The sequence below is a fragment of the Tachypleus tridentatus genome, chromosome 13, assembly GCF_004210375.1.
Source record: "Tachypleus tridentatus isolate NWPU-2018 chromosome 13, ASM421037v1, whole genome shotgun sequence".
Taxonomy (NCBI): domain Eukaryota; kingdom Metazoa; phylum Arthropoda; class Merostomata; order Xiphosura; family Limulidae; genus Tachypleus; species Tachypleus tridentatus.
Window position 1 is genome coordinate 218,838,991 of NC_134837.1, and position 27,293 is coordinate 218,866,283.

Below are 27,293 nucleotides of genomic sequence, written 5' to 3' on the forward strand. Positions count from 1 at the left end.
CAGAGGGTGCAGTAGCGCTTTATTACAACAAACTCAAATTAATTAAATAGATCAGCTTTAAATTGCTATAGAGGTCGATACACTACTGTCAAAACCATGGCTACTGAAAGGAAAGTTTCAGAAGGGGAAGAATGCATTCGTCAAGCAGAAAAATAGTATGTTTTTAAATTTTTAATTGTTTTTGTGAATAAAAATGTGTAATAATAATATGTACATGTTTTTCTTTGTTTTTTCATTTTATATAGTGGTAAATTGTGAATTTGAGAAGTAAAATGGTTAATCTAGACTCACTATGTGAACAGTGACACTGATACACTGTAAATTGAATAACTGTAATACTACTACAGTTACTACTACTGGTACCCACCAGTAGTGTTAATATTTATATGATAATTGGCGCAACTGTGTTAGTATTCGAATATGGTTTTTAAACTGTAACTTTTTCACTGTCAGTATTATTCTAGTTACAACTTTGTTGGATAAATATATGCAAGTGAACAACTATATTTTAATTTGTATAAAATTTTGAAGGTCTAACATATCAAAGTGAGTAGAACATGTGCAGAAACTAAAGCACTAAAAGCTCATTCCAGATATATATGAACTGTGGCTATATGTCAGTTAGAAAAGAAATCATGACATCTTTAGCAACTGATTGATTCATGTTAACCTATTTTGTTGTTCAGTCTTGATCAAGGAAGCTTGAAGAACACTTAATAGGGCAGACAGTTTTCTCTATGTGGTCATTATTTTTTTTATTGCTTTTGTTGACACAAACTGCATATTTCATAATATGTAAGTAATTAATCTTTTTCATTTTTAAAGACTTAACAATATGGTGGCTGAAATGTTTGCATATGGAAATAGCAGAAATGCATAATTGCGCGTATCTCATTACAATAACTTCATAGGTATTTGAAACTTCTCAAGAACAAAGAGTATACATTGGTTTTCAGTGCATCGTATGTAACCTTGTACACTAATGTAAGACTTATTTTATTGCTGTTTGAAAATAAAGTATATTTAGGTGAACAAAGCTTGAACTTGCACTGGACATGCATGATTTTGAGTGCTGATGAACCTACCATATTTTTCTTATTGATATAGGCACGTATTTACAGAAATGGAAAGGTGTAAACAGAGTTAGAATGATTAAAAAGATAGCTCAAAGTCTATATATACATAAAGCATGACAAACTTATTACAGAAACACAGAAGGTGACTTCAGTGTGCTAAGTTATGATGGCCTTTATTACCTTATTTTTCTGTACAGGCTATATTCTTATATAATATGATATGATGCAAAAACTTACATCAGTAGTCCATATCATTCATGTTGATTATTTCCATTATTGGGCATCTACATATAAATTTGGTGTGAAAGCTGATGTGTAAAACGTTAGGCATATTCCAGCCTTGTATCTCTAAGTATTAATTGTCTATATTCTAAATTCTGGAAAATATTTGATTGTATAAATAATTGACATGTAAAGGAATGGTCATAAAATTGCTTAAGTGTGCTAATTATATTAAAGATTGGGGTTTTACTAGTTGTAAAATAGAATTGTATGTTTTACAAAAAATCTTACCAGATGTCATTTATACACATGTAATAAATTTAGAGTTTTATAATTAACATTCCTTCTTCAACATGGGGTTGATCCAATAAACTGATCCTGTGCACATATTTGGGTAATTATAATAAATACAAGGTAATACGTGTGGGTTATCATAATTAAGTTATAAATATAATTTTGATGGGGATAACCCATGACAAGTATCAGTTGATCAATGTTTCAGGCCATCCAAACACCATGATGTGGTAGTGCAAATTTGGATTTGAGGTTGTATTTTCACAAATATTGAAGTAGAAAGATATTATAATTTCATTACATCATTCTTGGATAAACCTTAGTATTGTGGTCAGTCCTGGCCTTCTTACCTTAAGGACATTGAATTGTTGGAAAGAGTTTATTAGAGGATTTTTATAATGAATAGAATGTCATATGTGGACAACTTAAGATCCTTGAAATTGGTTTCTCTTGTAAAGAAGAAGAGGTAATTGAATTTTTTTGTTGTATGTTAAGGGAATTGATAATGTTGATGCATCATATTTGTTGTATTTAATGGTGGGACTGGAGAACACGTATACATTTTAACAGGACAGGAGTTTATCTTAAGCTTAGAAAGTTTTACTTTTCTAACAGGGTGGTTGGCCTTTAGAACAAGATATTTTTAAGTGTGGTAGATGCAGTAAATTTAACAGTGTTTAATGGCCTGATAAACATTTAAATGACAATTTTTTTTTTTTTCAGCATTTTATGTAAAAATTAATCATATGACATCTTATGTGATGCTGGAAATGCTAGTTTTGCCTTTCTTGAATATAAACCAAACAGTATTGAATAATGCTCATTAACTGCATTTGCTTTTTTACACATTGTAAATTTATGCAGTATTGCAATTTATTATACATACAGACACAGTACAATTTATTTAATATCAAAAAATAAAAGCATTTGTTTTCTAGTTTGAAAACTTCTTTCTTCAAATGGAAACCAGACTATGATTCTGCAGCTAATGAATATTCCAAAGCAGGTAAGTAATGTATTAATAAATGGGGAAAAAAGATATTTGCCAGTAAATGTTTGAAAGTAAAGTAAATATAGAATTTGTTTGCATTTATTTTTACACAGAGAAATGTGTCGCCATTATTCACCTGAAAAAAATTATTGTTCAGAATGACAATATATTACTTCTTTATTAATACATATCTTAATTGTATGTTTCTTTCTCTATTCTTAACACATGACAAAATTCTAGAATGGTATAATTACAATAAATAAAGCACTGTTAACAAATAGCAACATTTCAAAAGGAAATTACTGAGCACCGCATACTAATTTTTCTTTGCTTTCAATGTTGTGAACTGATGTAAAAATTATCCTGACTTTATGAGTATTGTATTTTCATTTTCTATAATGAAGATATATAAGGTCGTTTTAATGATACAGGGGTCACTTATTTTGAGAAATATGACACATAATTTTATGATGACTGATATAATCTTTGTGTAATAAAGCTTTTTTAATGTGTTTCAAAATAAATTAATTATTGTGTGTGTATGTTGGAGATTTTTTTTTCACCAGAAATGAAGTAATATAATAGTGCTTTATTTATTGTAATTATAAATATTAATAACAAATTATTTCTTTCTTCTTTCTTTGGATTTTTTTAAATCTAACATTTGGAAGTTTAAAAAATGTAAAAAAGGGTTTTATATTTTTATTTTTAAATATCTTCCAACAGATCTGCATTTGCTTGCACTGCTACTCTGCCTGAATCAAACATATATTCTGAAGGTTTTAATTTTACTTCTATTTCTATCAGTTTTCATATATGATCATTCAGAGGTTTTATTCAATGTAATGTGTGTGTATTTATGTTTGGTAATATTTGTTTCAGCAACATGCTTTAAAGGTGCACGGGCTCTTTCAAAATGTAAAGATGCTCATCTAAGAGCAGCAGATTGTTATATCAAGAACAATTCGTATCCTTAAAGTTTTCAAGAGTCTCAATGTGTTTTTCAGATGATAATAATAAAAGCTAGTTCATAATTTGTTTTTTATAATAGTTTGTATAAGTTAGTAGGATATTTTCTGGCCTAGTGCTAAACTTGCTTAATATTGCACAAAATATGTGAAATATATAATGTAACGTAACATAATGTTTTTAAATATTTTGCTTTACTTAAGCAATGTTCAGTATTTGTTATCTAATCAAACTGTATTGATCTGATGTTATAAAAGTGATAATCCCTACTTGTATGATATTCAGCAACTGAAAAATAAAAACCTTTTATTTCCTTGACTTTTTCAGTTTTTTCTCAGCTGCAAAGTAAGTGTATAATCATGTTATTTCATAAAGTAATATGTTTTATATTACTATTAATCTGAACAAATAAATAAGGATTAAGAATAACTACAGTGTTATGAAGCATTGTTATTAGACAAACCTTACACACCATCAAAGAAATATGTTTATAGTAAATTATTTTTAGTTTACTATTACTATATTAGTAACTTTCACAGTATGAGAAAAATAAGTGTGTTAAGCTGAGGATATATTGGATACATTGTTTTAATAATTTTTTAGGTTTGTGTTTGTGGTCTCTGTTGTAAAATGCTGAATTAACAGCACAGTGTGTAGTTGGTAGGGAACAAATAAATTCAGTGTGAACCTAAGAAACCTAAACAACTTTTGAAATTAATGTGACAAAACATTGAAGATCATCTTCCAAGGTAGCATGAGTTTGAATTTACTGTATTTCAGGTGCTATGAACAAGCTGCCTTAATGGCAAAAGAGATGAAAGATTATGCAGAAGTTGTCACACTTACAGACAAAGCATGCCAGATGTTCAGAGAGTATGGAACTCCAGATACAGCAGCTTTATCAATGGAGAGAGGAGCCAAGTAAGTGGAATTACAAATAGTTATGCAAGTCTGTTTAATAATAATAATATTCTGTACATATTACAATATCATTTTTATTCAAAGGCATTCTGATAATATCTATCTGTACTGATGGGATCTAAAGTGAAAAGATAGAATATGATTTTGAGGTGATCATGTACCAGAAGTAAAATGTACAGCTAATCTTAAACTGGTGGTACCTTATTGCTAGTGACATAGAGAGAACTTAGCATGTGTCTCTAGTGTATTATGATAATAAAAAATCTGGATCACATACTATAATATCATTATGGGACATGTTTTGAGGTTATTGAGCATTATTTACAAATAGCAAATGTTTAATATGTTGTGGTATAGCTATATGCATTTGGAGAGTTTAAATTTTGTTAAATAATATCTAGAGATGAATTTATATTTTTGCCAGAAATGTGCTTTCACAGTTCTAGGAAAAAATGTGAGCAAACTTCTATAGTATACAGAATCAGAAGCTTATATTATTTGATAATAATTAGCTGGTGAATTCTAGTAATTCACTGTACCACTTCAGTTTACTGTGTAGAGTATGTTTTTAATCTTCAAGGTTTCTTATCTTCTGCTCTAACCTGGTAAGGGAAATTTTAATTTATACTACAGGTAAAACCTGTTATAGAATCAGGAACCTTTATTATATATCCTTATTCCACATGGTTGTTCGTGTAAGCTATAGTTACAATCCACTGGCTGCTTCATTGTTTTCATTCAAAATAAATTGATCAAACTTTATTCTAAGTTCTTTTTCATATTGAAGTTCACCATATTAACAAGTCAGCTTCATTGCTGTGATTACTTACATGATACAGTTAATTTAAAATATGGCTTAAAGAGAAGTTACAAACATAAATCAGTTTTGTTAGAATTGCCAGGCAGAACTTGGAGTGTTGCTGCTGGACTAATGATGGATGAATATTGTGGTGAAAAGTTTCCTTCTAGTACTGAGATTGACCAGAAAAGAAAGCGTATAACAATGTGACTAAATATGAGAAATACAAAACTTATCATGGCAGGAATTTTGTTTCAAGGAAAAAACGTTTTGGGTTCTTCCTAATGGTGGTGTTCAGTAGCACTCATTCCCCTTCAACTCTGTATGTAAATTTGCTTAACTTTGAGATGTTGTTAGATTTGGACTTAGAAGATTATTGATAATATATTTGTCTTGTCAGAAAACTGTGAAGGGGTCAGAGAAAGTACAAGAATGTTGGTGTTTAAAGTTTTTCATCTTTATGTTGAATAATTGATGTCTGAATATGGTTTTGCAATACTTTTATAATTAATTTGTTCTCTGATTTACAAAAATAATTGCATAGACCTGCAACTTTAAACTTTCCTCATTTGTCCTTATAAACTGTTCATCTGAAGTTCATTTCTTAATCTCCTAAGTTTTGAAAGAGCTGGAAATTGCCCATACAAATATTGACAAAGTCAGTGTTTTTGTCTAAGGTACAAACTGCTTCATCATGTCTAGTTTTATGTGAAGTGGAGGTAGTAGGACTTTCTTTGTGTTAACCAAACTTTCATGTTTAATTTTTTCAGTTCTGATATCAGGCTAACTGTGCGTGAGTGTTATTTCTTTATTCAGTGCTGATTTTGTAATTTGTTGTCTCATTCATACAAAAAACAAACTTTTTGATAACTGGATTGTTGACTCAACAACGTACAAAGGAATTTTAAGTGTTCACAAAGTAGCCAAAGTGAACCAAATAAGCAATAGCAAGAGATGCATATATGTTTCCATATTGAAGGAGAACACCTTTCAGACCTTATTTGGAGTAATCGGTGAACAATTATCTCTCACTTGGTTCTTAGACTGCAGCTCCTAGCATTGGTATTAATTCAGCAATATTGTTGTAATAAGCTAGTGAATTGTCTTGTGAAAAGTATTTTATTCTTTCTCATAATATCTATCTGTAAGTGATGTCTGTAGAGAAGGTAAGTTCTTAACACAAAGTCTGGACCCCAGAATCTCTGATTCCTTTGGAAGCCCCAAATCTCTCACCAAATCATTAAGTTCACCTTGCATGAAACATTGTGTTCACTAGATGTTTCAGGTTGAAAACAATCCCTATCATCATTTCTACTGACATCAGATTCAGAAGCAGAATAAACTATGTAAAATCTCCAGTGGAGTAGTTACAGGTACATCAGGTCTATGAGCAACAGGTCTTATGGATGATTGATGGTTCAGATAAGAAATTTCCTTTTTATTTTGAGTGTTGTAGCCTCGCACGTTACATGAGCAATAATAGAAGTAATTTCCATGGTTTTTAGGCTCATAACAGACCATTGGAATTTCAAAAGGCAAAGACTTTTTTCTTACCTTTAGTCCATTGCACATAAATTTGATGTGCAGCTTATGATTTATCTTCATCTCCATATTTCATTCCAAAATATGTACAATACACTTTTTAACAAATTCTGTAATGTTTTGCCTTTGCTTTTTTACAACAAATTCACCACAAATGTAATAGAATATGTTTGGGTCATTTATACAATTTGTAGTTGTCAAAGCGATGAATAAATTATATTGAAACTTAAAAAACATAATGTTGAAGTGCATGTACAAACAAATATTATCCAAAAATGATGCATCATGTGGCCTGTTACCTGTTTATACACTTGTGGTGTGTTTCTCGTGGGTTCTAGAACAATTGATAAGACTGTCACATCTTGATTGGTCTAGGGAAGTCTATAGTCAGTAGTTGTCAACAGTGTTTTCTAGAATAAAATGTGATCTGATTTTAATGAAAATGATTCACTTATGTAAAAATGTATGTGACATTTTATGGAAAACAGTACATATAATTTTTGGATTCAGCATACAGGAATTACTGTAGAACATGTTAAGCTTTCAAGATAATAAAACCATTGCAAGCCTGTCTTATCCATTCATTGTGCTTTATTTTTATTATTATGATGTTCAATATGCATCTTTTCAAATTCATGTAATAAACTGATAGTTTCTTAAATCTAAACCTAATCTTATTCTAAATTATTTTAAATATCATAGTAAATTATTATTATCTTATTTATGCAGAATTATAGAAAGCTATCATCCAGAAAAGGCTATCGAGATGTTTGCAAAGGCATCTGAAGTTGTGATGGTTTGTAACTTGTTGATGCTTCTAGATTTAGTGTTTTTTTGTGTGAAAAATGTTTTGTTTTTAATGAATTTATACTCATTATGTAAAAATTTTGTATATTTGCATTGCATCTTCAGTCACTAATGACTTTTTATTCTTGATTTTTAAATCCTACTTAAAGCAAAATCTTACTGATTGCTCAATCAGAAATCAAAGTAAAATGGAAATATAGTGATGATGATAATTTGACAAATATGAAATTTATTACACACACACACACACACACACACACACACACACACACACACACACACACACACAATTAAAGCACTGTCATTTTTCTAACATCATTATGTTATGAGGAGGGATTGTTTTATCCTTTGCCTTTAATGATCTTTTATTTACTAGACTGCAAAATTCACCTGTCAAATGTTAAGCAATATAATTCTTGGTTTTTGTTTATTGGCCTATAAAATATCTTAATTGTGCTGTCATTTTTCTATATACAATTAACATTATCAGTTTTTAGAATTTCTAGTGTCTAGATAATTGTATATTCAATCATCTTTATAGAAAGACTTTGTAAATAGCTTTTATTTTTAATTCAGTTCACCTTGACCCATGCTGTTCTATCTGTTTAAGCTTTATTAGATTTTTACTGATTCTTGAACTTCCATTTTCCAACTTTTGGTGTATTAAGTATACTTATATTCCTCTCCATTTAAGCCAAGTCCTCAGGTTGTTGACAAGATGTTGCAATTATTTCATTGATTAGTCATTCTGATAATCTGTAAATTAAATATTTTGTCTATTGTATTATTAGCTCCATAATGTACATTTTAGTTGGCTTAAACTGAACTAGTGGGCTAAAGCTTAAGTTTTTGCACTTATGCCTAGTTCCCATTGGTTGTCACGAGTTATTGTGCTTGTATACCAACCAAGTATGAAATTAACTGTCAGTATTTACAGATGTTATGAGAGCTAATTTTATTTTGAATTTTAAAATGCACCCTCATTGGCACAGTCTGCAGACTTAAAATACTGTAAACTTGGTTCTGATGCCTGTTGAAGGCAGAGCACAATTAACTCATTGTGTAGCTTTGTGCTTAAATTACAAACAAAAATTTTTAAAATTCAGTACAAATAGGTTTAGTTGTCACATTCTACAAACTTTATCCATGGACAAAATTAACCCAAGGTGACTGATAGGAATGATTAATAAAATAACAACTTTTTTTTCTCTTGAATTTATTGCATAATTGATAATATTCATTCATTCTATCATTCTTGTTCACCCTGATTCTGATCTTTCATTAACCCCTGGGTGAACCATTCACCCAGTTGAGAAGTACTTGATCATAACATTGTGCACCCTGTAGCTAACAACTGAATTAAACATTGAAAAGATAACTTACAACAACCAATTTTAGTCTTTCTAAACCTTATTATGAAAAGTACTGAAAAATTAGGTGTGTATCCTGGTTAACAATTTTTAAGCATGGTAGTTTTGAAAGGTAATTCTAGAAACTCATGAATTTAGTTAGTTTTTCATGAAAGTTATTGCATTTGATTATTTTATGTAAACATTGACTCAGAGTTTTTATATTTCTATGAAAACATACTTATATACTAGATTAAAGTAAGTTAGGGCTAGTAACTCGAGATAAAGTTTTTATATCATTATATCCCTATGTGATTTTAAAACATCATATTCATTAACTTTCTGATCAGACTAGTGTAAACAGTGGGACTGAAAACATGACTGTAATCTGAATAACATTATTAATAAAATGTGGTTTTCAAAGCTTGTTCTAATGTTACACAGTGACTTAGTCAGCTCATGTACCAGACAGAAGTAAGAAATGTTTAAGCCTATATTATTGTAGTAGACTTTGTTTAAACATAGTCATTTTCAAACCTGATTCTACCAATAGCATTGAAAATTAGTATTTGTGAGTACTTTAAGTCTATTTGTCAAAAAAAAAAAAGAGAAAAGATTGACATTTAATTCTTTGTTCCCATAAAATAGTAAAGGAATTACATAGAAAGTTTTAAAATCATCTTGACTTTATTGTGGTTTATTAAATGTGATATATCAAGTCTGTCACTGGTAGATGTAGGGCTTTGCTATCCCTTTTTCAGGATGTGGTTTGTACCCAGGCTAAGTGAAATAAGGTAAAAACTACAAAACGTAAAGAATTTAAACCCACCTCTCCATTATTTAGAATCTGTTGTTAGCAATAAGTAAAGAAAACTGTTAAGACCAGATTTTTATTGTAAACCTACATTGCATTTCATCTTCATGGATATCTGAGATAACTCCAAGATTCATGTAATGCTTGCAATGTAAACCCCTGTAATATTGTTTGTAGGTTTTATTAAATTTGATTTGTCAGTGTGTTTATTAATGAATTTTTCTACAAGGTAAACATTCAAAGAATATTGAAGTACAATTGGTAAAACTTAAATTCCCTTTACTTTTTTGTTTTATCATTACCAGTTATGAATATTTGGGCCTGGTGATTAGGGTGTTCAACTTATAATATGAGGGTCATGAGTTCAAATCTCCATCGCTGAACATGCTCATGGTTCCCATCTGGGCCATCAACCTAGGCATAATAATTCTTGGCTTACAAAAAGCTGCCTGACCACAAATTAGTTGATATTAAGGCTACTATGGAAAAGAATATATGATTATAAATTCTTTTAAACAGTGCTCATCAACTGGAGTTAATTGTAAAATTCTGATTGGTTATTTATTGAAAACCTACAGTCTAACTGGTTGTATATTGAAAGTCAACAAATATAAATATTCTTTCTCTTGATGTATTTATTGTTTTGACCAAGTATCTTTATTTGAAAAATGTGCATGTACAAGTCACTGAAAAAAAAAAACAATGCCAATAAAAGAAATAAATCACTAGATCTGTATAACCAAGGAAGGATGGCTCTGTGTGTGTGTGTGTAACTATGATCGTGTTCATTGTCAGACTGACATTCTGGACAAAGAAAGTTTCTGCTTTAGGAGTGAGGGAAGATTGTTTGTATGCCAGTTTTAATTGCTGGTAGTTGTTTTGGGTAAAAGGAGAAGCATTTTTTTTAGAATATGTATCTGTTGTTCAGTTCCTGAAAGTAGGAAGAAATTTAATTTTTCATTATGTTTTATTCTAGTTTTTAGTATGTGGTAGTTTGAGGAATGGGAAGATTTTTATTTAAAACAGCATGTGAATTGGATGTTTTGTAGTAGTTGTTTTAAAAGGAAGGGGGAGAGATATTTTACTTAAATCCATGTAATCTATTTTTATTAGTTTTTTTCAGTTTTTAGATACTTATTTTGCTACAAGCACAATATGGTCATGCAGACTGATTACATTGTGGAAAACATTGTAATTTGCAAATCACAGGTAGTGTGTTGTATCCAAATGTACTGTGTGATACATTAATTTACAAAATTTACATGAGCATACAGTAAATATCTCTTGTTGTTTTTTTTTCTCCCTGCTTAACCTTCTTACAGTTAACATGGTTGTTTATTAAATTGTAATGCTTTGTTTTGTGCAACTAGATGTGTTAAAACTTTTTTCTGGATTACTTGGACATGTATATTTATATTATAGCTTGAAGAACGACCTAAACAAGCTGCAGAATATGCTGGAAAGGCAGTGAGACTTCTTTTGAAGCTTAAGAGGTATGGTATTTTAAGAACTGTTATGAAAAATGTCTTATCATGTGCTGTAAGTTACAATCTGTAAATGTGTTTAGGGGAAGTAGCTCTCTTTCTACTGTCAGATTTATATATCTTAGGCTTTTATTTTATATATACACATCATGTTACAACTTCTGTCACACTGCAGTTCTCTCTTTTCTACAGAACAATTAACCAGTGCCTTCATGATGGTGAGAAACCCACTTGAAGTTGCACTCTCATCCTGGAGACATGCCCAGCAACAGTCAGTTGCAAACTCTTTGTTAACCTGAAGATGACCCAAAGAAGGTTGAAACGTTGCTCTCTGCTTTATTAATAAAAGTGTTAATACCCATACCACCCATCCTGAGATATATTTATAACCAGAGCCTTAGCCAGGGATGAGGTGAAGGTTGAAACGTTGCCCAGCAACAGTCAGTTGCAAACTCTTTGTTAACCTGAAGATGACCCTAAGAAGGTTGAAACCTTTCTCTCTGCTTTATTAGTAAAAGTGTTAATACCCATATCACCCATCCTGAAATATATTTATAACCAGAGCCTTAGCCAGGGATGAGGTGAATATTGGAGATAGCAATCAAATACAGATATGAAAACAAACACAGGAATAATGCAAAATATTGAAATACAGATACATAGGTATATGTTTTAAGAATACTTTACAGGTAAATGAAATAATGATAAAATGGCAGATAATATGAAACAAAATTTGGACAGACAGTAACATTTCAATACTTTTATTTTTTAAAAGTTTCAAAGCTTTAGAAAAAACTATTTTTAAAAGGGATTTAGTGTAACTGTACAATGTTCTTTATGAACATCAGTTTCAAATGTCTTATCAGTGAGACAGCAGCAATCAGGTCTGAGTGTTTTGCCTCGGATACTAAACAAATGCTCAACAGGAGCAGAAGGTGCTGGGACACTCGGGTAACATTAAGATAGTAAAGATAAGCTAGGAACTTTTTCATGGATCTTCCAGTAATCTAGAGGATTGCTTTCTTCAGGAATACAAGAACCATGGAAGTAAGTGTTGATTTCTCTATCGTCTGTAGATGAGGTAGCTGGTTTCTTAGAAGCAGCAAAGAAACTAAAGAGCTTAGTTCCTTAGTATCAGTAGGATATTTACAGTCCTCTTTTGGTTCCATGGCTGTAGGATTATTTGTTGAGGAAAGTTTCGTGACTTCTTACTGCAGGAACATTAAATTGGATTTGTATTCTACAGGTCTAATGAAACATCAGTCAAGTTTAAATCTGGGATCCATTACTGTAGTGAACCAGAAAATGCTGTTACTTGTACTGAGTCAATCTGGGTGTGAACAAATTTTTTCTGTGTAGAGACAAGATTGAAATTATATCTGGACTGCATGCTGTCAGTCTTGGTCATCAGCCTATAAACACATAGCACAACATAGTTGGAGGTAACAATGTTTTGATACTTTGGTCAACTCTGTTGCTTGTTCAGAAAGTGTCAGTACTCTCACCAATTTTGCAAGAACACTTCAGTAATGAAAAATAAATTTCAATGTTCCAGTGTCTGGATTATTCAACTTCTCCTGGGGAATCTTCAATAAACTTAATCATCCTAATTTCTGAGTTACATAGTGTTGGTGTTACCAACTGAACTCTGGTCTCTCACTCAAGTTGATCAGTTTGTATTGATTTTTGAATATATTATATGAAGCTGATGCTTTAGGAATTACTTTTAGCAGTGGTGTCATGTTCAGGAAGAAATTCTGGTAAATTGTCTGCTGATTTATATCCATCCAAAAGTTCATATTCTAAGTCACTGTCTGTAGATGAGCTATCATCATCATCTCACACTAGGCAATGTTTGCAGTTCAAATTTAGGCAAACAGAAAGCCTTGTTCGTGTTGGATGTGTTATCAAATGTTTTGTATGACACTTTGTTGTTGATGTTAAAGAGATTTATTATTTCATCATATTGAGCTGCAGTGTTATCAGATATGTGATGCCCCTTGAAATGCAGATGTACCAACACGATTGTTTACATTTTGCACTCAAGTATAAAATTATTAGTGACTCCAAGAACAACATGCATATGTCCATTACTCTAGGTAACCACAATGACATTTATGTTAGGTACAAGTTGGAGAAGACAGATGATTTTTCATCAATCCTGCTGTTGATCAGTATCATGGGCAGATGCCTCTGACCAGGTAAGATATACTGAGAATCCATTAGATCTTGAAAATCTTTTGGCTCTGTTACTGAGAAGAATTGCAGTATAGTGGCAATAACATTGATGAATTTGTTAGTGATGAAATTCTAATGAGAGTGTGTAGACTTGTAGCACTGTCAAAAGTGTCAGGACAAAGTCAAAAGTTAGATTTCAGGCTACTTTCAAGGAACAATGGAAAGTAAATTACAGGTGAAACATCAAAATTTTACTAATCTTCATATTTAGAACAGAAACTTAGTGTTAGCACTTAAGTTCAGCAAACAGTTAATATTTTGTGTCCCATTTTTGTAGACAGTCTTTTAAGGCATTGTTGCAACATATTTAATCAAAATTTCCTTTTGGATTTTATTACAAATGTTTTTATACACTTCCATAAAGGTTCTTTGGAAGTAACTTTTGATTTGTTGAGTTTTTGATATACAAATCTCAGATCTGCTCAATCTGATTGAGGTCAGAGCTCTGTGGAGGTCATTGTATCATTTAAATGACTCCAATAGCTTCTTTTTTAGCTAAATAATTTATGCATAGGTTAGATGGTTGTTTGAGGTCATTATCTTCTAGGTAGTATAATCCTTTGCCTCCTTTACCAATAATACACAAACCACTGGGTATGCCATAATGGATCAGTATCTGATGGTATTTGCACTGGTCCATTATTCCATCTATTTTACAAATATATCTCATTGCCTCAGCAGAAAAAACACCCCAAAACCTTCACACTGTCTCCCTCGTGCTTTATGATAGGTGCTGTGCACTTAAGTAAGTATCTTCCACCTTCTTTCTGCCAGACATACAACCTACGATACGAACTAAATATTTCAAACTTGGACTCATCCATTCATAACACCTTTTTCTCAATCACCAACAGCCAGTTTTGTGCTTTTTGCAAATTTCAGTCTCTTGACAATATTTAGAGATCAGAGTAAAGGTTTTTTTAACTGCTATGATCAAATATTACATTCTTGTTGAGTCTTCTTGATACTGTAGATTTGGACACTTTTCTATCATTTGGTACATGGTCATTTATATCATGCTTGAGACAAATGACAGTCTATTCTGTCCAAAGGCTGCACAAATGAAGTTACTTAACATCAGTATCATTGACTTTGGGTGTTCTGTCTCTTCCTTTCCTATTCTTAAATCTACCTGTCTCAATCTCATGATTTAGGGTGTACTTGAAAGTGTTTGGGGAGCATTTCAAATTTTCAAGTCTGCATCAATTTGTCAGAGAATCCAACCAGTATCAAGTAAAGCTTTTATGTGAATACTCTGCTCTAGTGACGTATTCTCTACACTTGTTGGTCTATGGCATAACAACAAAACTTAATGTACAGTATTAATCACTGTTTTTATAAAGGTTTATTTGTGAAATGCTGTTAAATTTATTATAGCATATGCTTATAAAATATGCTAGCTCTTTGCTATCTTCTTTCTATATAGTTAAGATACTACATGGGTTATTTTCACAGTAATTTCACACCCTAAATTTGATAAGCATATTCATTCAAGCAGAACCTTTATGGGACATCCTTGGAAGAAGTATATGGGAATTGTTTTCTCACACTGGTTCATTAATTGTCAACAGTTGTCTCTTCTCTGTTTTATCCACGGTTTCTTCAAAAAATATGAAATTAAATATAAATGATTCAAAATAAAACTGTCATTGCTCATGTTTCATCAGTTATGCATGAAGGTAACTTAGATTTATTTTGTTTGTTTTTATTTGATGAATGTCAAGTTCATCAAATTGACAAATATTTTGAGATAGGGTAGAAGAAATAACAGATAACATATAGAGTTTTACAGAAAAACAAAACAAAAAACGTTTCAAATGTATTTAGAAGATTTTAGGGATTACAGAAAGAAAATTTGAGCTGAGGTAAAGTATTTTTAACCTTAATGTGAAAATTCGTTTTGACACAAGATTATTGAAAACAAATACTCATTGTATTCATGGAGAAATATTTATTTTAGTTTATTAAAAATAATTCACTAAAAACATTTTTTTATGTGAAAAACTTGTAATTTAAACTGAAAGACTGCCAAACTTTGTAAAGATATATATGTATACTATATTGAAAGTTAGAACCATTGCATTTATAAAGACTTTAAATAAATACAGAGAGGTCATACGATGAGTCAAACTGACCGATGCCATATTTAGAGATTTATCTATCAACTCGTGTTGAGTTGGCTGAGCTTCTTATTTTTCTGAAACATGGAATTTCTGAATTTCAAAACTACTATTATATTTCTTACTTTTTCTGTGACGTAAGTTTTGTTGCTTTCAGAAAAACTCCTTTATACGTACCTGTTTGTGTACACTTTTCACATTTTTCTCTCCCTTTATCTCTTCGCCATCTTTTTTTTTTTTTTGTGGCTTGATAATTCCCACATGGCCCTGGGCATTTCTCTCCAATCTTGCCAAACTTGCATTTTTTTCACAGATATCTCTTTAACCAACTGTGGTGTGTTCTAGACACCATTATTTCTAGTCTCTACACACATCCTTTAAATATTAAATTCAAAAGCCTAACATCATCTTCTGTTACATGTGCCTTTACATTTTCACATGATCTATTAAGACAGTGTCACTGTCATTTCATGCATCAACTCATAAAGGATACTCACTCTTATACTGTAAAGCCTGTGACAAGTAGTTGATAGTTTTCCATGTCTTAAGAACGTAGATCAGTTGTCTCATCTGGACCAGATCATTCCATGAAAGTGTTCCTTACATCATTTAGTATTTCTGTGTTTATACTGGGAGTCCTTATCAATATCTTTACAACTTTTCTAAACACTGAGTTTGAATGTTGTTCTTATAATGTTGTCATAACAGTAGTCATTCAGAATCAGGATTGTTCCAACCTCTTTTTTTATACATTATCCTCCAATTTGATTTTTTCCCAAAGTATTTTTTAAATTTTACAGCTACTCATGCCAACTTTCTCTGATTGCCCCTTATTGTTCTACTCAGTCATTGTTTCTTCTTTATCTCCTGGCAGTCCAGGAGCCACTACCTCTTCCACCTTGGAAGTTCCTCTTATTTCAGCTTTGGATGTCCATCTTCCATCACAACATGCCATACCTTCATCTTCACAAGTGGTTTGTGTTTGGTCTGTTGTAAAACAGTTAAATTTGTTTTTTCAGAGTAGTCTATTTTCCTACTCACTTTTGTAGCACATCTGTGCTTGCAGTTTACCAATTTTGATCTATCTGTCACTCTTCTAAGCAGCAAGATATATCATGTATAAGTTTTTGTTGTAGATGCCTCCTGCACTCTTTTTCTTCACAGGGATAGGGTGATTTCATTTCTAGACTCGTCCTTCACTTCCAAGAGTTTGGGTACTTGATAACAATTTCTCTATTCACCTTCCTTTCTGTTTCTTTTTATTGTTATTGTTTAGACACTGATTGTCTCCTTTGTCTTCCATTTTAGCCAGATGGAATAAACATTTTGTATTTTGCCTATTCCTTTGAGGGATGTGATACTTCTTTTGGTTTTTATATCACCTCTCATCAAATTAATAAAATTCCTCTGGTTGAAATCCTGTGGTTTTATCAGCTTCTGACTCTTTCCACCCCCATTGCCAGAGGCTTTAGGGAGATGAGTTGTTCATAATACTTTTTCACTACACCTTCGATTTTTACACATTCAGTAAAGAAAAGAAAACAAAAGACACATCTGTGTTGCCTCATAGAGAATACTTCTCTATCACAAGACCTGCATTCACCATAGGTTAACAGAAACTATTTAGCTCTTCGGCTGTAACTCTGCCCACTGTGGAAATTGGGTTTTCTGTTATAGTGCTTTGGAAATGTGTATATATGTTTTTTATTGCTTTTCAAGCCATACTGAAAAACTAACAATCATTCAGTAAAATAGCTTCTGCTATTTGTATTTGTAATAACATATATTACACAGATTGTTAGTGAAGGACCTTATTATTACTGTTCATACCAAGCATCTTTCAGATGTTCTCTCCTACATGAGTTCCTCCCATCTAATTTGTTTTAGTGCAGTGTGAGAACTATTGTTTCCCCAGTGGGAAATTAAGATTGAGAGTTCTCCCCTGAGTCAGTATAATGCTATTGGTTTGAAACTGAGTGATTCCTGCTGTTTGTGACTAAGTGGATGGGTCTTAAGTTCTCTCAGAACTCTGTATTTAGGTGATTATTGCTGAACTGAACATTACTGTAGATATTTCATGTGCACATTTCTCAACTACTCTGCAGTTTGATATATTGCCTTTTCCACACTTTCCTTCAGTGGTTTGTTACCCTGGGATGTATGCAACATTTCAGCAAAAAGTAGTTCTTTTGATTGAACTTTTTGCACCACCACATATAATGGACTGAGTATTTCCTGCTTAAGGTGTATGTGGTGCGCAACTGAATGCTACTCCCTCTAGTTTCCTCCCCTTTCAGTGGGGAATATACTCCATGATTATTTTCTTTTCTATAACTACAGTCATGTTTCAATACCAATTATTGGACACAGCACAGATAGCCCACTGTGTAGTTTTGTGCTTAACTGCAAACAGATTTATTATTACAGTCTCATAAAGGAGCTCACCTTTTTGCTTGCTTTCTTTACTCTGGGCCCTTCCATTGTTTAGTGTAATATAGGATTCTAGCTAATTGTGCTTTGGAATTTTTTTTGCTTTAAAGGGGCTAATTAATTTTTATTGTAGTTGGACATAGTGAATACACAAACTGTAAGCTCTGTATGATACCATCCTTACAGCTCACTTAGACTGTAAGTTATTCTTAAGTATGCTGATTTACCGTTTGACTGGTAACTACCAATGGCTGAAAGAATGATCAGGAAATATTTCGTGGTGTTGAACTTGATTCTGATTTTGAACTGATGAGAAATGACTGTGTGATAAAGTGTAAAGCAACATTTATTTTACAAAATAGAGATAATGTGCAAGTAGTTGAATGTACAATGGATTTAATGAAGATCTGAAGGTATTGTGTTGATATTCTCCAGACATTCTCTTATTTTGTTTGAGACTAAAGTACACATTATCTTCAAACTTTTATAATGTTTTCCCTCTTATTTTGCATATGCTAAACACATACCAAGATACCATGAGTCACTGATGAAAAGGTTCATTGTTGACCTTTACATATTGTCTTCTACTTCACAGCAGTCAGTCTTTTCCGTGAGAAAATGTTTGTGATACCATAGGTATCTGGAGTAAAAGGAAATTAGCCACATTCCTTGACCAACATTCTATTCCCAAAACTACACACACAGTGGTTAAATGTGTGTAGAACAACCTCTTGAAATACTTTGTGAATATTTCTTGTTAATCTGATTGACTAAAGAAAATATGAAATACTACTAAATATGCTTTTCATATCACAACTGTAAAATTAACATGAGGTTTACAGAATGATGTTTTTAATAATTTTCGTCAATCTTATTTTTTTTATTATTCAGTGCACAAGAACATTTAAGTTGTAATTTATAAATCTGTTATAAGTGCTAGAAATTAACTATTTTTGAAGGATTTATCATTTTTGTCAAATAGTATTTCATGTTACTCATGTAATAATATATTACAGGTATGATGAAGCAGCTGAGATGATGAAAAAGGAACTTCAGTTTCATTTAGAAGGAGATAATCGACCTGGTGCTGGACGCCTTGTTGTGGCTCTTGTTCTTGTTCACTTAACTAGGGATGATTATGTGGCTGCTCAGAAAGTCTTTAAAGATTGGAATGGGTAACTGTTTATCTGCTTCTTATAACTGATGTAGATTTGAAATATTTAAAACTCTATCCTTTAAAAATGTAGTATTAAATGTGTGGTTTTAAAAAAACAACAAAAATCAATTGCAGCTACACAGAATAAAACTAGTTTCTAATCTTTTAATTAATAGCATAAATACGTTATGTGCTTGCAGTGTTTTTAGAACAAACTGTTGTAAAAATAAGTAAACACTTATAAAAGTGTAGTAAAAAAAAAAGTCAGAAAATCCATGTTAATATAGAATAAAACATTAGATATTTTGATGATTTATTGTATGTGTGCAACATTTTCCACAGCTGTGGTTCAGTTTATCTTCCCCTCAACATGGATTTCTGCACATGGTGAGGAGACCTCCTAGGAAAGGTTCTGTATCTTTAGTTTTCCATCTTTGGGATCTGAAGAGCAGTCTTCACTTTCTTTACACGTGTTTCACATTTTCTAATACCACATTTTTGGTCAGACAGATTTTTAGGACAGATTCAGAATGTTTTTATTCAGAAGGGATTAAAGAGGCTTGCTGGCTTTCCTAAGTCAGTTAAGAAGCTATGTTCTGGGGATATCATAGTGGAAACATCTACACCAAAACACAGCAGACTCCTTCTTAATTCAAAAACCATTGTGGATCTACCAATTGATGTTACTCCCCAAGCTACTTTGAATTCCTCACAAGGAGTTATTGCAGAGAAAGATATGAAGAACATCCCCGAATTGGAAATCCTCACTGGTTTCTCCTGCCAAGGGGTTTCTTCAGTGTGATGTATTTCTATTCATAAAGAAGAAATTATATTACTTACCTTTGCAGGCTGTAGCTATCTGTGTTTCTTTGGGCCATACAATCAATGTTTCATCTCTCTACCTGTCTCCTGGAGAGACTTATGATCAGTCAGACCTTGATGTTGTCATAGAACAGTTGCATCTCCCTTTTTAGTCCTGGGAGAATTAATGAACACACACACACACACACACACACACACACACACACACACACACACACACACACACACACACACACACTTGCAGTGGTACTTATATTAATTGGAGGCGTCATTACATAGTGCATGTGATCTTGAACCACAAAAGATCTCGTGCACATAGTTAATCTTTTACTGCTAGTGATTTGTCTGTCTGTTTCTCCACACTTTTCTCTCATTATTTATTGGAGGGTTCACAGTGACTCACAGGGCAGTGATCATTCCCCTTTATTTTTGAGGGAGATTCAATGTGATGAATGGCAAATGAGCTAAGTGCCATGGAGGAAATTGAATGAGACCAACTGGTCCAAATTTCACCTCTCTCTCTCTCTTGGAACTTGATCCTGCTGTTGTAGTTTTCCATCTACTAATGATTGCATACACTCTGTAGCTGACTGCATCCTTCAAGTAGTTGTTCATTGTATTCCCTTATCCTCAATATATTTCCCACCACATCCCTATTCATGGTGTCCAGCTTGCCACCAGGCTCCGAAGACTCAGTAACGGGTCCGGGTTACCTTCCACGGGTATTGCAACCTTTCCATTTGCATTGCTTTATAGTAGACCTGTGCCTATGCTTGGTAGTTCAGACGTCAAAACCAAAAGGAGTCTTGGTCAAAGTTCATAACTAGCATTTCTTCTACCATCAGTTCCCAAAGTCATATGGGACAAGATTCAGAAGGTCAGTGGGAGGTATGCTTCCCATTCCCTTTCCATCTTACTCTCCATTGGCCAGGAAGTTGCTGATGTGCAGAACATTACTGAGACTCGCAGTGGGAGCTTTTATTATGCATCTAGCACTTCTCTTTCTTCCCTAGCCTTCTTGACCATCAAATCTTGAGCAGAGTGATTACCTGTTTCCTGTGAGGCTGATCATCTCTGCCTATAATTGTCCCCTTATATTGGTGGAACTCGAATATGTTTATCATTGTTCTGGCAGTACATTAGTCACACTTCGTGATGTTCACTATGATTTGCTGTGCTATTTCTCTCCTTCTTCCCATACTCTAGCCAGATCTGGCAGGAAAACATTTTTTCCTGATGTTTAGTGCCAAGTTATGGTTCTACTTTTTTTTAACCCTGGGAAGGATCCCAAGATTAACTTCTAATTACTTTGATTAGCTGTATCTGTATGGTCTTAGAAAGAATGTTTGTTTAATGCTCATCTTATTTAGATTCTTGAATCAAACGACCTCCTCTCTCATCCTGTGTGGGTTCCATTGACAGAGCTCTACTCTAGACTACATGATTTAACTCTAAACCTTGAATGGGGAAGCCTTTCTTAAAAGGGACCATCCTGTTTCTGTTTTCTTTGATCTTGAGAAGACGTATGATACTATGTGGATGTACAGCATTTTGCATCACTTCATCTCGTATGAGTCGCATAACCACCTACCTGTTTTATTAAGAACTTTTTACTTAGTAGGAAGTTTCAAGTTTGTGTGTGTTCGACACTTTCCCATTCTTTTACACAGGAAGTTAGTCTCGCTCAGGGCTGTGCCATGAGTGTCACACTTTTCAGTATCAAGATCATTGTTAACACTACAAAACTTCTTCCTACTGTTTCAAACAGATTCTATGTTGATGACTTCCATATCTCATGTTGGTCATCACACATGAAGTTTATTGAGTGACGGCTTTAGACTGCCCTCAATTGCTTGTTCAGGTGGACAACATCAAATGGTTTTATTTTTCCAAAATCATTTGCATGCATTTTTGCCACCAACGGAGTCATCTCCTCGATCATGAGTTTATTCTTGGTATTGTTCTTTTCGTGGTCTCTGAGGCAAAGTTTTTGAAGCTTATCTTTGACTGTAAGCTTTACTTTCATTCCTCATATAAAGCAGCTATTTGTCAAGTGTACAAGGGTACTGAACATTCTCAGTGTCATTTAAGATTTATCATGCTCTCATTCAGTCCAAGCTGAACTTTGGTTTTATGGTCTGTGGTTGAGCAAGGTCTGCAGCCTTGAAGATGCTGGACCCATTCACTCTCTGGGGCTTTGGCTCTGTGTGAGGGCTTTTTGCACTTCTCAGTTCAGAATTTGTACACTGAGTCTTATGAACCTTCTTTTCACCTCCACACTTTTTTACCAAGCTTAGATCCTTACTACAGAATCCCATCTAGGATTGTGTCTTTCTTCCTCAGTGGGCTATGTTCTTTCAAACAAAATCTGCAGTTCCTACCTTTGGCCTTTTTATCTGGGCACCAATCACTAAAGTAGGTCTGGCATTGGACAATGTTGCTGTCCCCAGTGATCAGCCCGTTCCACCATGGCTTATTACCATCCCCAAATATGACCTTTCCTTGAGCCATCTGAAGAAGGAGGCTACTTCTGATTAGAAGTACTATCTTCTCTTTGCCAAACATCTTTCAAACCATTCTTTTATTATGAATGGTTTGAAATCAAGTGAGTTTTGCCATGGCTTTTTGTGGGTAGCTTGTTACTCACAGGATCCCTGCTACAATTTCTGTGTTTGCTACTGAGTTGTATGCTATTTCCCTTGCCCTAAATCACATAAAAGTTATGCATTACACTGATTGTACTATTTACACTGACTCTTTTAGCTCTTACCCCATTCTCTTTGATATTCAACAATAACTGACCCATTTTTCTCTATCTTCTAATTCCATCTAGTTTTTCCTAGATACCTGACCACATAAGTATTCGAGGGAACAAGCGTGCTGACTCCTCAACTTAGTTCATCTTTTCTGGTGCTCATCCCATAAATGGACTACAATCCTATATTCATGGCTCAGCTTTGAGCCAGTTTGCATAGGCTTGGGGGTGAACATCATAACAAGGTTTTCCAGATCAAAGCAACTGTTGGACCAAAAAGAGGAATTTGTTTTGGCTAGGCTATGTCTCGTTTACAGTTTTTTAACCCATTATTTTCTTTCATCTTGTATTAACCCACCAATGTGTAGCCTTTGTGGCACTAAAGTCACAATTGCCCACAGTTTACTGTTGTGCTGTTGTTACAGCTGTGAGCAGCAGCACCATTTTTGACATGTACTTTCTACGGGTTTATCCCTGCTGTTAGTTTTTGCAAGTTTTAGGCTTTTTTAATTTTATTTAAATGTTTTTTACCTGATTTTTGACCTTTTGTTTATTTTTTAACTTGATTTTGTTTTACATTTTATGATCTTTTTGCTTTTGAACTCTACTAACTGTTTGGCTCAGACGGCCCTGTTGCTTTGCACCATAAAACAGCAACCAACTAATTAAAGAGTTTGTTTTTCTTTAGGTTTTATAAATGCATGATGTAGAAGTGGGAAATGCATAAATAAATAAACAATCCTATTCTTTTAAATGGACTACTACACAGTTTTGTTGAGTAAATCCACAGTGTTTACTTTTTTTACATATAAGGTGCATTACATTTTTATTATCTTTCCACTTGTAGCTTACAAGTATGAGTTGATTAGTTTTGCAGTAGTAAGAGTGTACAAACTATTGAAAACATCCTTGGGACAGAAATAGTAATTTTTTAATGTCACTAGTTTTAAACATTTTTCTAGTTTTAGTTCCTTTGCTATTATCGTTGTTTTAAATTTTTTTTTGGCTGTTTTCATTTTAGTTTTTTATTAACTATAAAAGTATGGGTAAAGGGAGATTATTTAATTTTAAGCTGTTGCTAAAATATTATAGTGCATTTGAGCACTGCTGTTGGTATAATTTGGTCCCCTGCCATGTGGTGATTGATAAAAAAAGAATAATTTCTTTCTTTCCACACAGCATGGGTGTGTTATGCAAACAGTGGAAGAGGGCGACCATAAATTATGTTGGCCATGTACGTCTGTCCAGTATGCTGGAGGTAGCTGAGTTAATCCAAGGCTTGTACTTGTTACTACTGTGTACCCAGAAAGTAAAACAAATAGAGAAATTTAGAAAATCAGTAGCTTAAAATATTATTATTATTTTTTTCTGTAAGGTATATTCTGATGGTTTGATAAAAGATTGTAACTCCCAAGTAACTTGGTTATTTCACTGCATATTTAGAAGTACAAGTCTTGTAACTAGCCTAAGGAGAAAACTGATTTATCATCAAAATAATAAATGTTATTAACTGACTTAATGAACACATTTGTTACACATTCATTGATTTAAGAAATTCACAGCTTCAATAATAAGTAACTTGTACTGTAAGTTTTCATTTGATTATTTTTAATTTGTGTTAGAAACCACTGATTAGTAAATTATGAGCTTGTACAAAAAACTCTAGAGTATGTTTGTTTGCACTTACAAACATGTAGAACATCACCTATTGCTCATTGTTGTCCTAGGCTACACTTTTTCACGTAAAGTAGTCATTTCTTGTCCATTAACTATTATTAGTTAAAATATATTCAGTACCTGGCCTGTGTAATATTGTTAGTTAGAATGTCTCCAACACCTGGTCTGTTTACTGTTATCAGTTAGAATATCCCAGTACCCAGTATATTTGGTGTTGTCAGTTAATATATGTCTTGTACTTAGCTTATTTTTTATGGTTAGCTGTAATATTTTCTGTACTAATATGTTATTTGTGGTTAGATATAATATGTCTAGTACTTGATCTGTTGTTTGCTATAATATTTCCAGTACTACTTCTGTTAACGATGGTTAGTTAGAACACCTCTGCTGTTATGTAAGCTGTGGTTAGTTTTAGTATCTTCAATACCTGATATGTGTGGATGTTTAAATTGTGTCCTATTTACTGTGGTTAATTAGAGTATCACCAACACTGATATGTAATCTGTGAATATTTAGATCATGTCCAGTGGTTGGTTTATTAGCTTTGGTATTTAAATCACCTCAATTATATGACCTGGGCATAGTTAGAACATTGCCAGTGCCTGGTTTCTACTCTATAGGATGCATAAGTCAACCTTGTATTTCTGTTTATTGTGGACTGTATTTAAAATATCTCCAAGACTATGTTATCATATTCATAACATTGTTATGTAACCTTCCATATTGGTACTTAATGTATGATTTTTTTAATAGCATTTGTATTATGCTCTATTGGCTAAAACCCTACATCTTTTTCTTAATTGTAGTTACCTTGAACAAGAAGAACATATTACACTGGAAAAGATTTTGGAAGGCTATGATGAAGGAGATCCTGAATTACTTCGTGAAGGATTGAACCATCCATTTATTAAACATATGGATGTGGAGGTGTGTGATGCTTTCTTTTTTAACTGTGTACATATTGAGATGTTATCATACACATTTTGATGGTGTTTCAATAACTTGCATAATCTCAAGTCTAAATTCTTTAATACATTCAAGGCTTAGGTTTACTTGGAATTAATACCATCATAATAAATTGCATTTAAGAATGTCTTGTTCTTTCTGTAAAAATTTATAGATGTTTCAAAGTCACATCATCTTTAAAGAAAAATATATATAAAGTAATTGCTTTGAAAGAACTGTGAAATTCTTTTATCACAAAGTAATAAAATGGCTAACTATGCTTGTAGCAACTGGTGTGTGTGGTGTATTAGAGCTTCCAGCTACTGTTTGTAAATAGTACATGAAACAGTTCATTACTGGCTGGTAATTATTACTTCTAGGATTTATAATATATGGTTTTTTTGAAGCAAGTATGAAGATACTGTCATCCTCAGCATTATTGTAGCTCATGAAAAGCAAATTGTTAAATCTTCTTAGTTTCAGTGTTTAACATTCAACTTTACATACATAAACATGTATCATATATATATATATATATATATATATAAAAAGACCTAAACATAATAGACTTTATTTAACAGTTCAAGGGTAGAAATGTTATCTCTTAGCCTATTACAAAAATAAATTGGTAAAACTTTGAATTCATCAAGTTTTAATAACTTAAAGTTGCTTCTACAGGCTCCAAATTTTAAAAAAACAGGTGAGGATCTCCAGATAATAATGTAAAGTCTCCAAATACAGTAATAGCTATTTTTCTTTTTTCAGCACTAAGCTTGGTGTTGTTACAGTAAAAAAAAAAAAAATTTTAGTTTTGCAATTTGACCAACAAATGTGTAATGGAAAAATTTCTTAACAAATGTTGATTTTTTTTTTATCTATAAGAAAGCTGTATCAGGGAAGGTAATGTTTTAATCTGATTTTCATTTTATATTCAACCTGTTATAAAAATGGTAGTTTTTAGCTTATATACTTTAGTTAGTTAAAGAATAGCTGTCAAATTTCTGATTACTACACTCTAAAACAGCAAGAGATATGTTTATCTTGAGCAGTGTTAAAAAGCATTGAGCTGGGTAGATTTTTTTATTATTGCGAAACTCTCTCAATTCATAAATAAAAAAAAAACCTACAGAAGCAATTTTCTTTAACAGTCATGAAAAGCATCAAATTAAAAGTAATTGATATTGAGCTTTAGAATGTTGTGATGGAAGATGACTGGTGTGACTTACTGGACCATTTCATCCATGCAAGTTTTTTGTAGCATCAAAAATGCAGTTACAGCTTTCCTGTCAGAAAAGAACTACAGTTTTAATGAAACATTACTTTTCAGTATGCCAAACTTGCCAGGAGTCTACAAGCAGCAGCTGTAGCTCAACCTCATGACACAACAACTAATTCTACTGTTCTAACCGAAGAAGCCTCTGGTGACAACATACAAGAAAACAATGCAGATGATTTCTCGGGTGGTCTTTTGTAAATACACTTAAACAATGCCTAGCTTGGAAGTGAAAAATCTGTACAGCTATACTAAATAAAAAAATTATAGTAGGTGATTGCTGTTAAATGTACGTGAATGAATCAATCTAGGTGTATATAATTCTTTAAAACTTATTTTCCTTCAGTACATTTCTTTTATCATTGATGTGAAAAATGTGAATATAAACTCACTGAAACTTTTTTCAGTACTTTACTGCTCCAGTGCTTCTAGGATTTCTGTGTTAAAACATTGTGAATGTAGTGTTTTGCAAAGTTCCCACAGTTTACTTTATCCTAATGTCTTTGGTTTATTATATGCAAACAAATCACCATTTTAAAAATAAAGAATGAATGAAAATGACTTGTGTATAGTGACGTGTTCTACTTTTCATACCAATTCAAAAATTTT

General features: G+C 32.5%; 1 protein-coding gene across 1 annotated transcript; it reads left to right on the forward strand.

The window, feature by feature from the left end:
* On the forward strand, window positions 1-27,245 carry LOC143240299 (gamma-soluble NSF attachment protein-like). Its single transcript, XM_076482520.1, has 10 exons — window positions 1-155; window positions 2,531-2,598; window positions 3,466-3,550; window positions 3,880-3,897; window positions 4,333-4,473; window positions 7,544-7,610; window positions 11,207-11,277; window positions 19,073-19,231; window positions 25,273-25,393; window positions 26,739-27,245. Exons 1-10 carry the CDS (start codon window positions 97-99, stop codon window positions 26,883-26,885), a joined length of 936 nt encoding a protein of 311 aa, XP_076338635.1. The 5' UTR covers window positions 1-96; the 3' UTR covers window positions 26,886-27,245.
* Window positions 27,246-27,293: the final 48 nt, after the last annotated feature.

Coding starts and splice junctions, on each gene's coding strand:
- LOC143240299 (XM_076482520.1), top strand. CDS start 97: ATGGCTACTGAAAGGAAAGTTTCAGAAGGGGAAGAATGCATTCGTCAA. Junction 156..2,530: donor ATTCGTCAAGCAGAAAAATA/GTATGTTTTTAA, acceptor TTTGTTTTCTAG/TTTGAAAACTTCTTTCTTCA. Junction 19,232..25,272: donor GTCTTTAAAGATTGGAATGG/GTAACTGTTTAT, acceptor TCTTAATTGTAG/TTACCTTGAACAAGAAGAAC.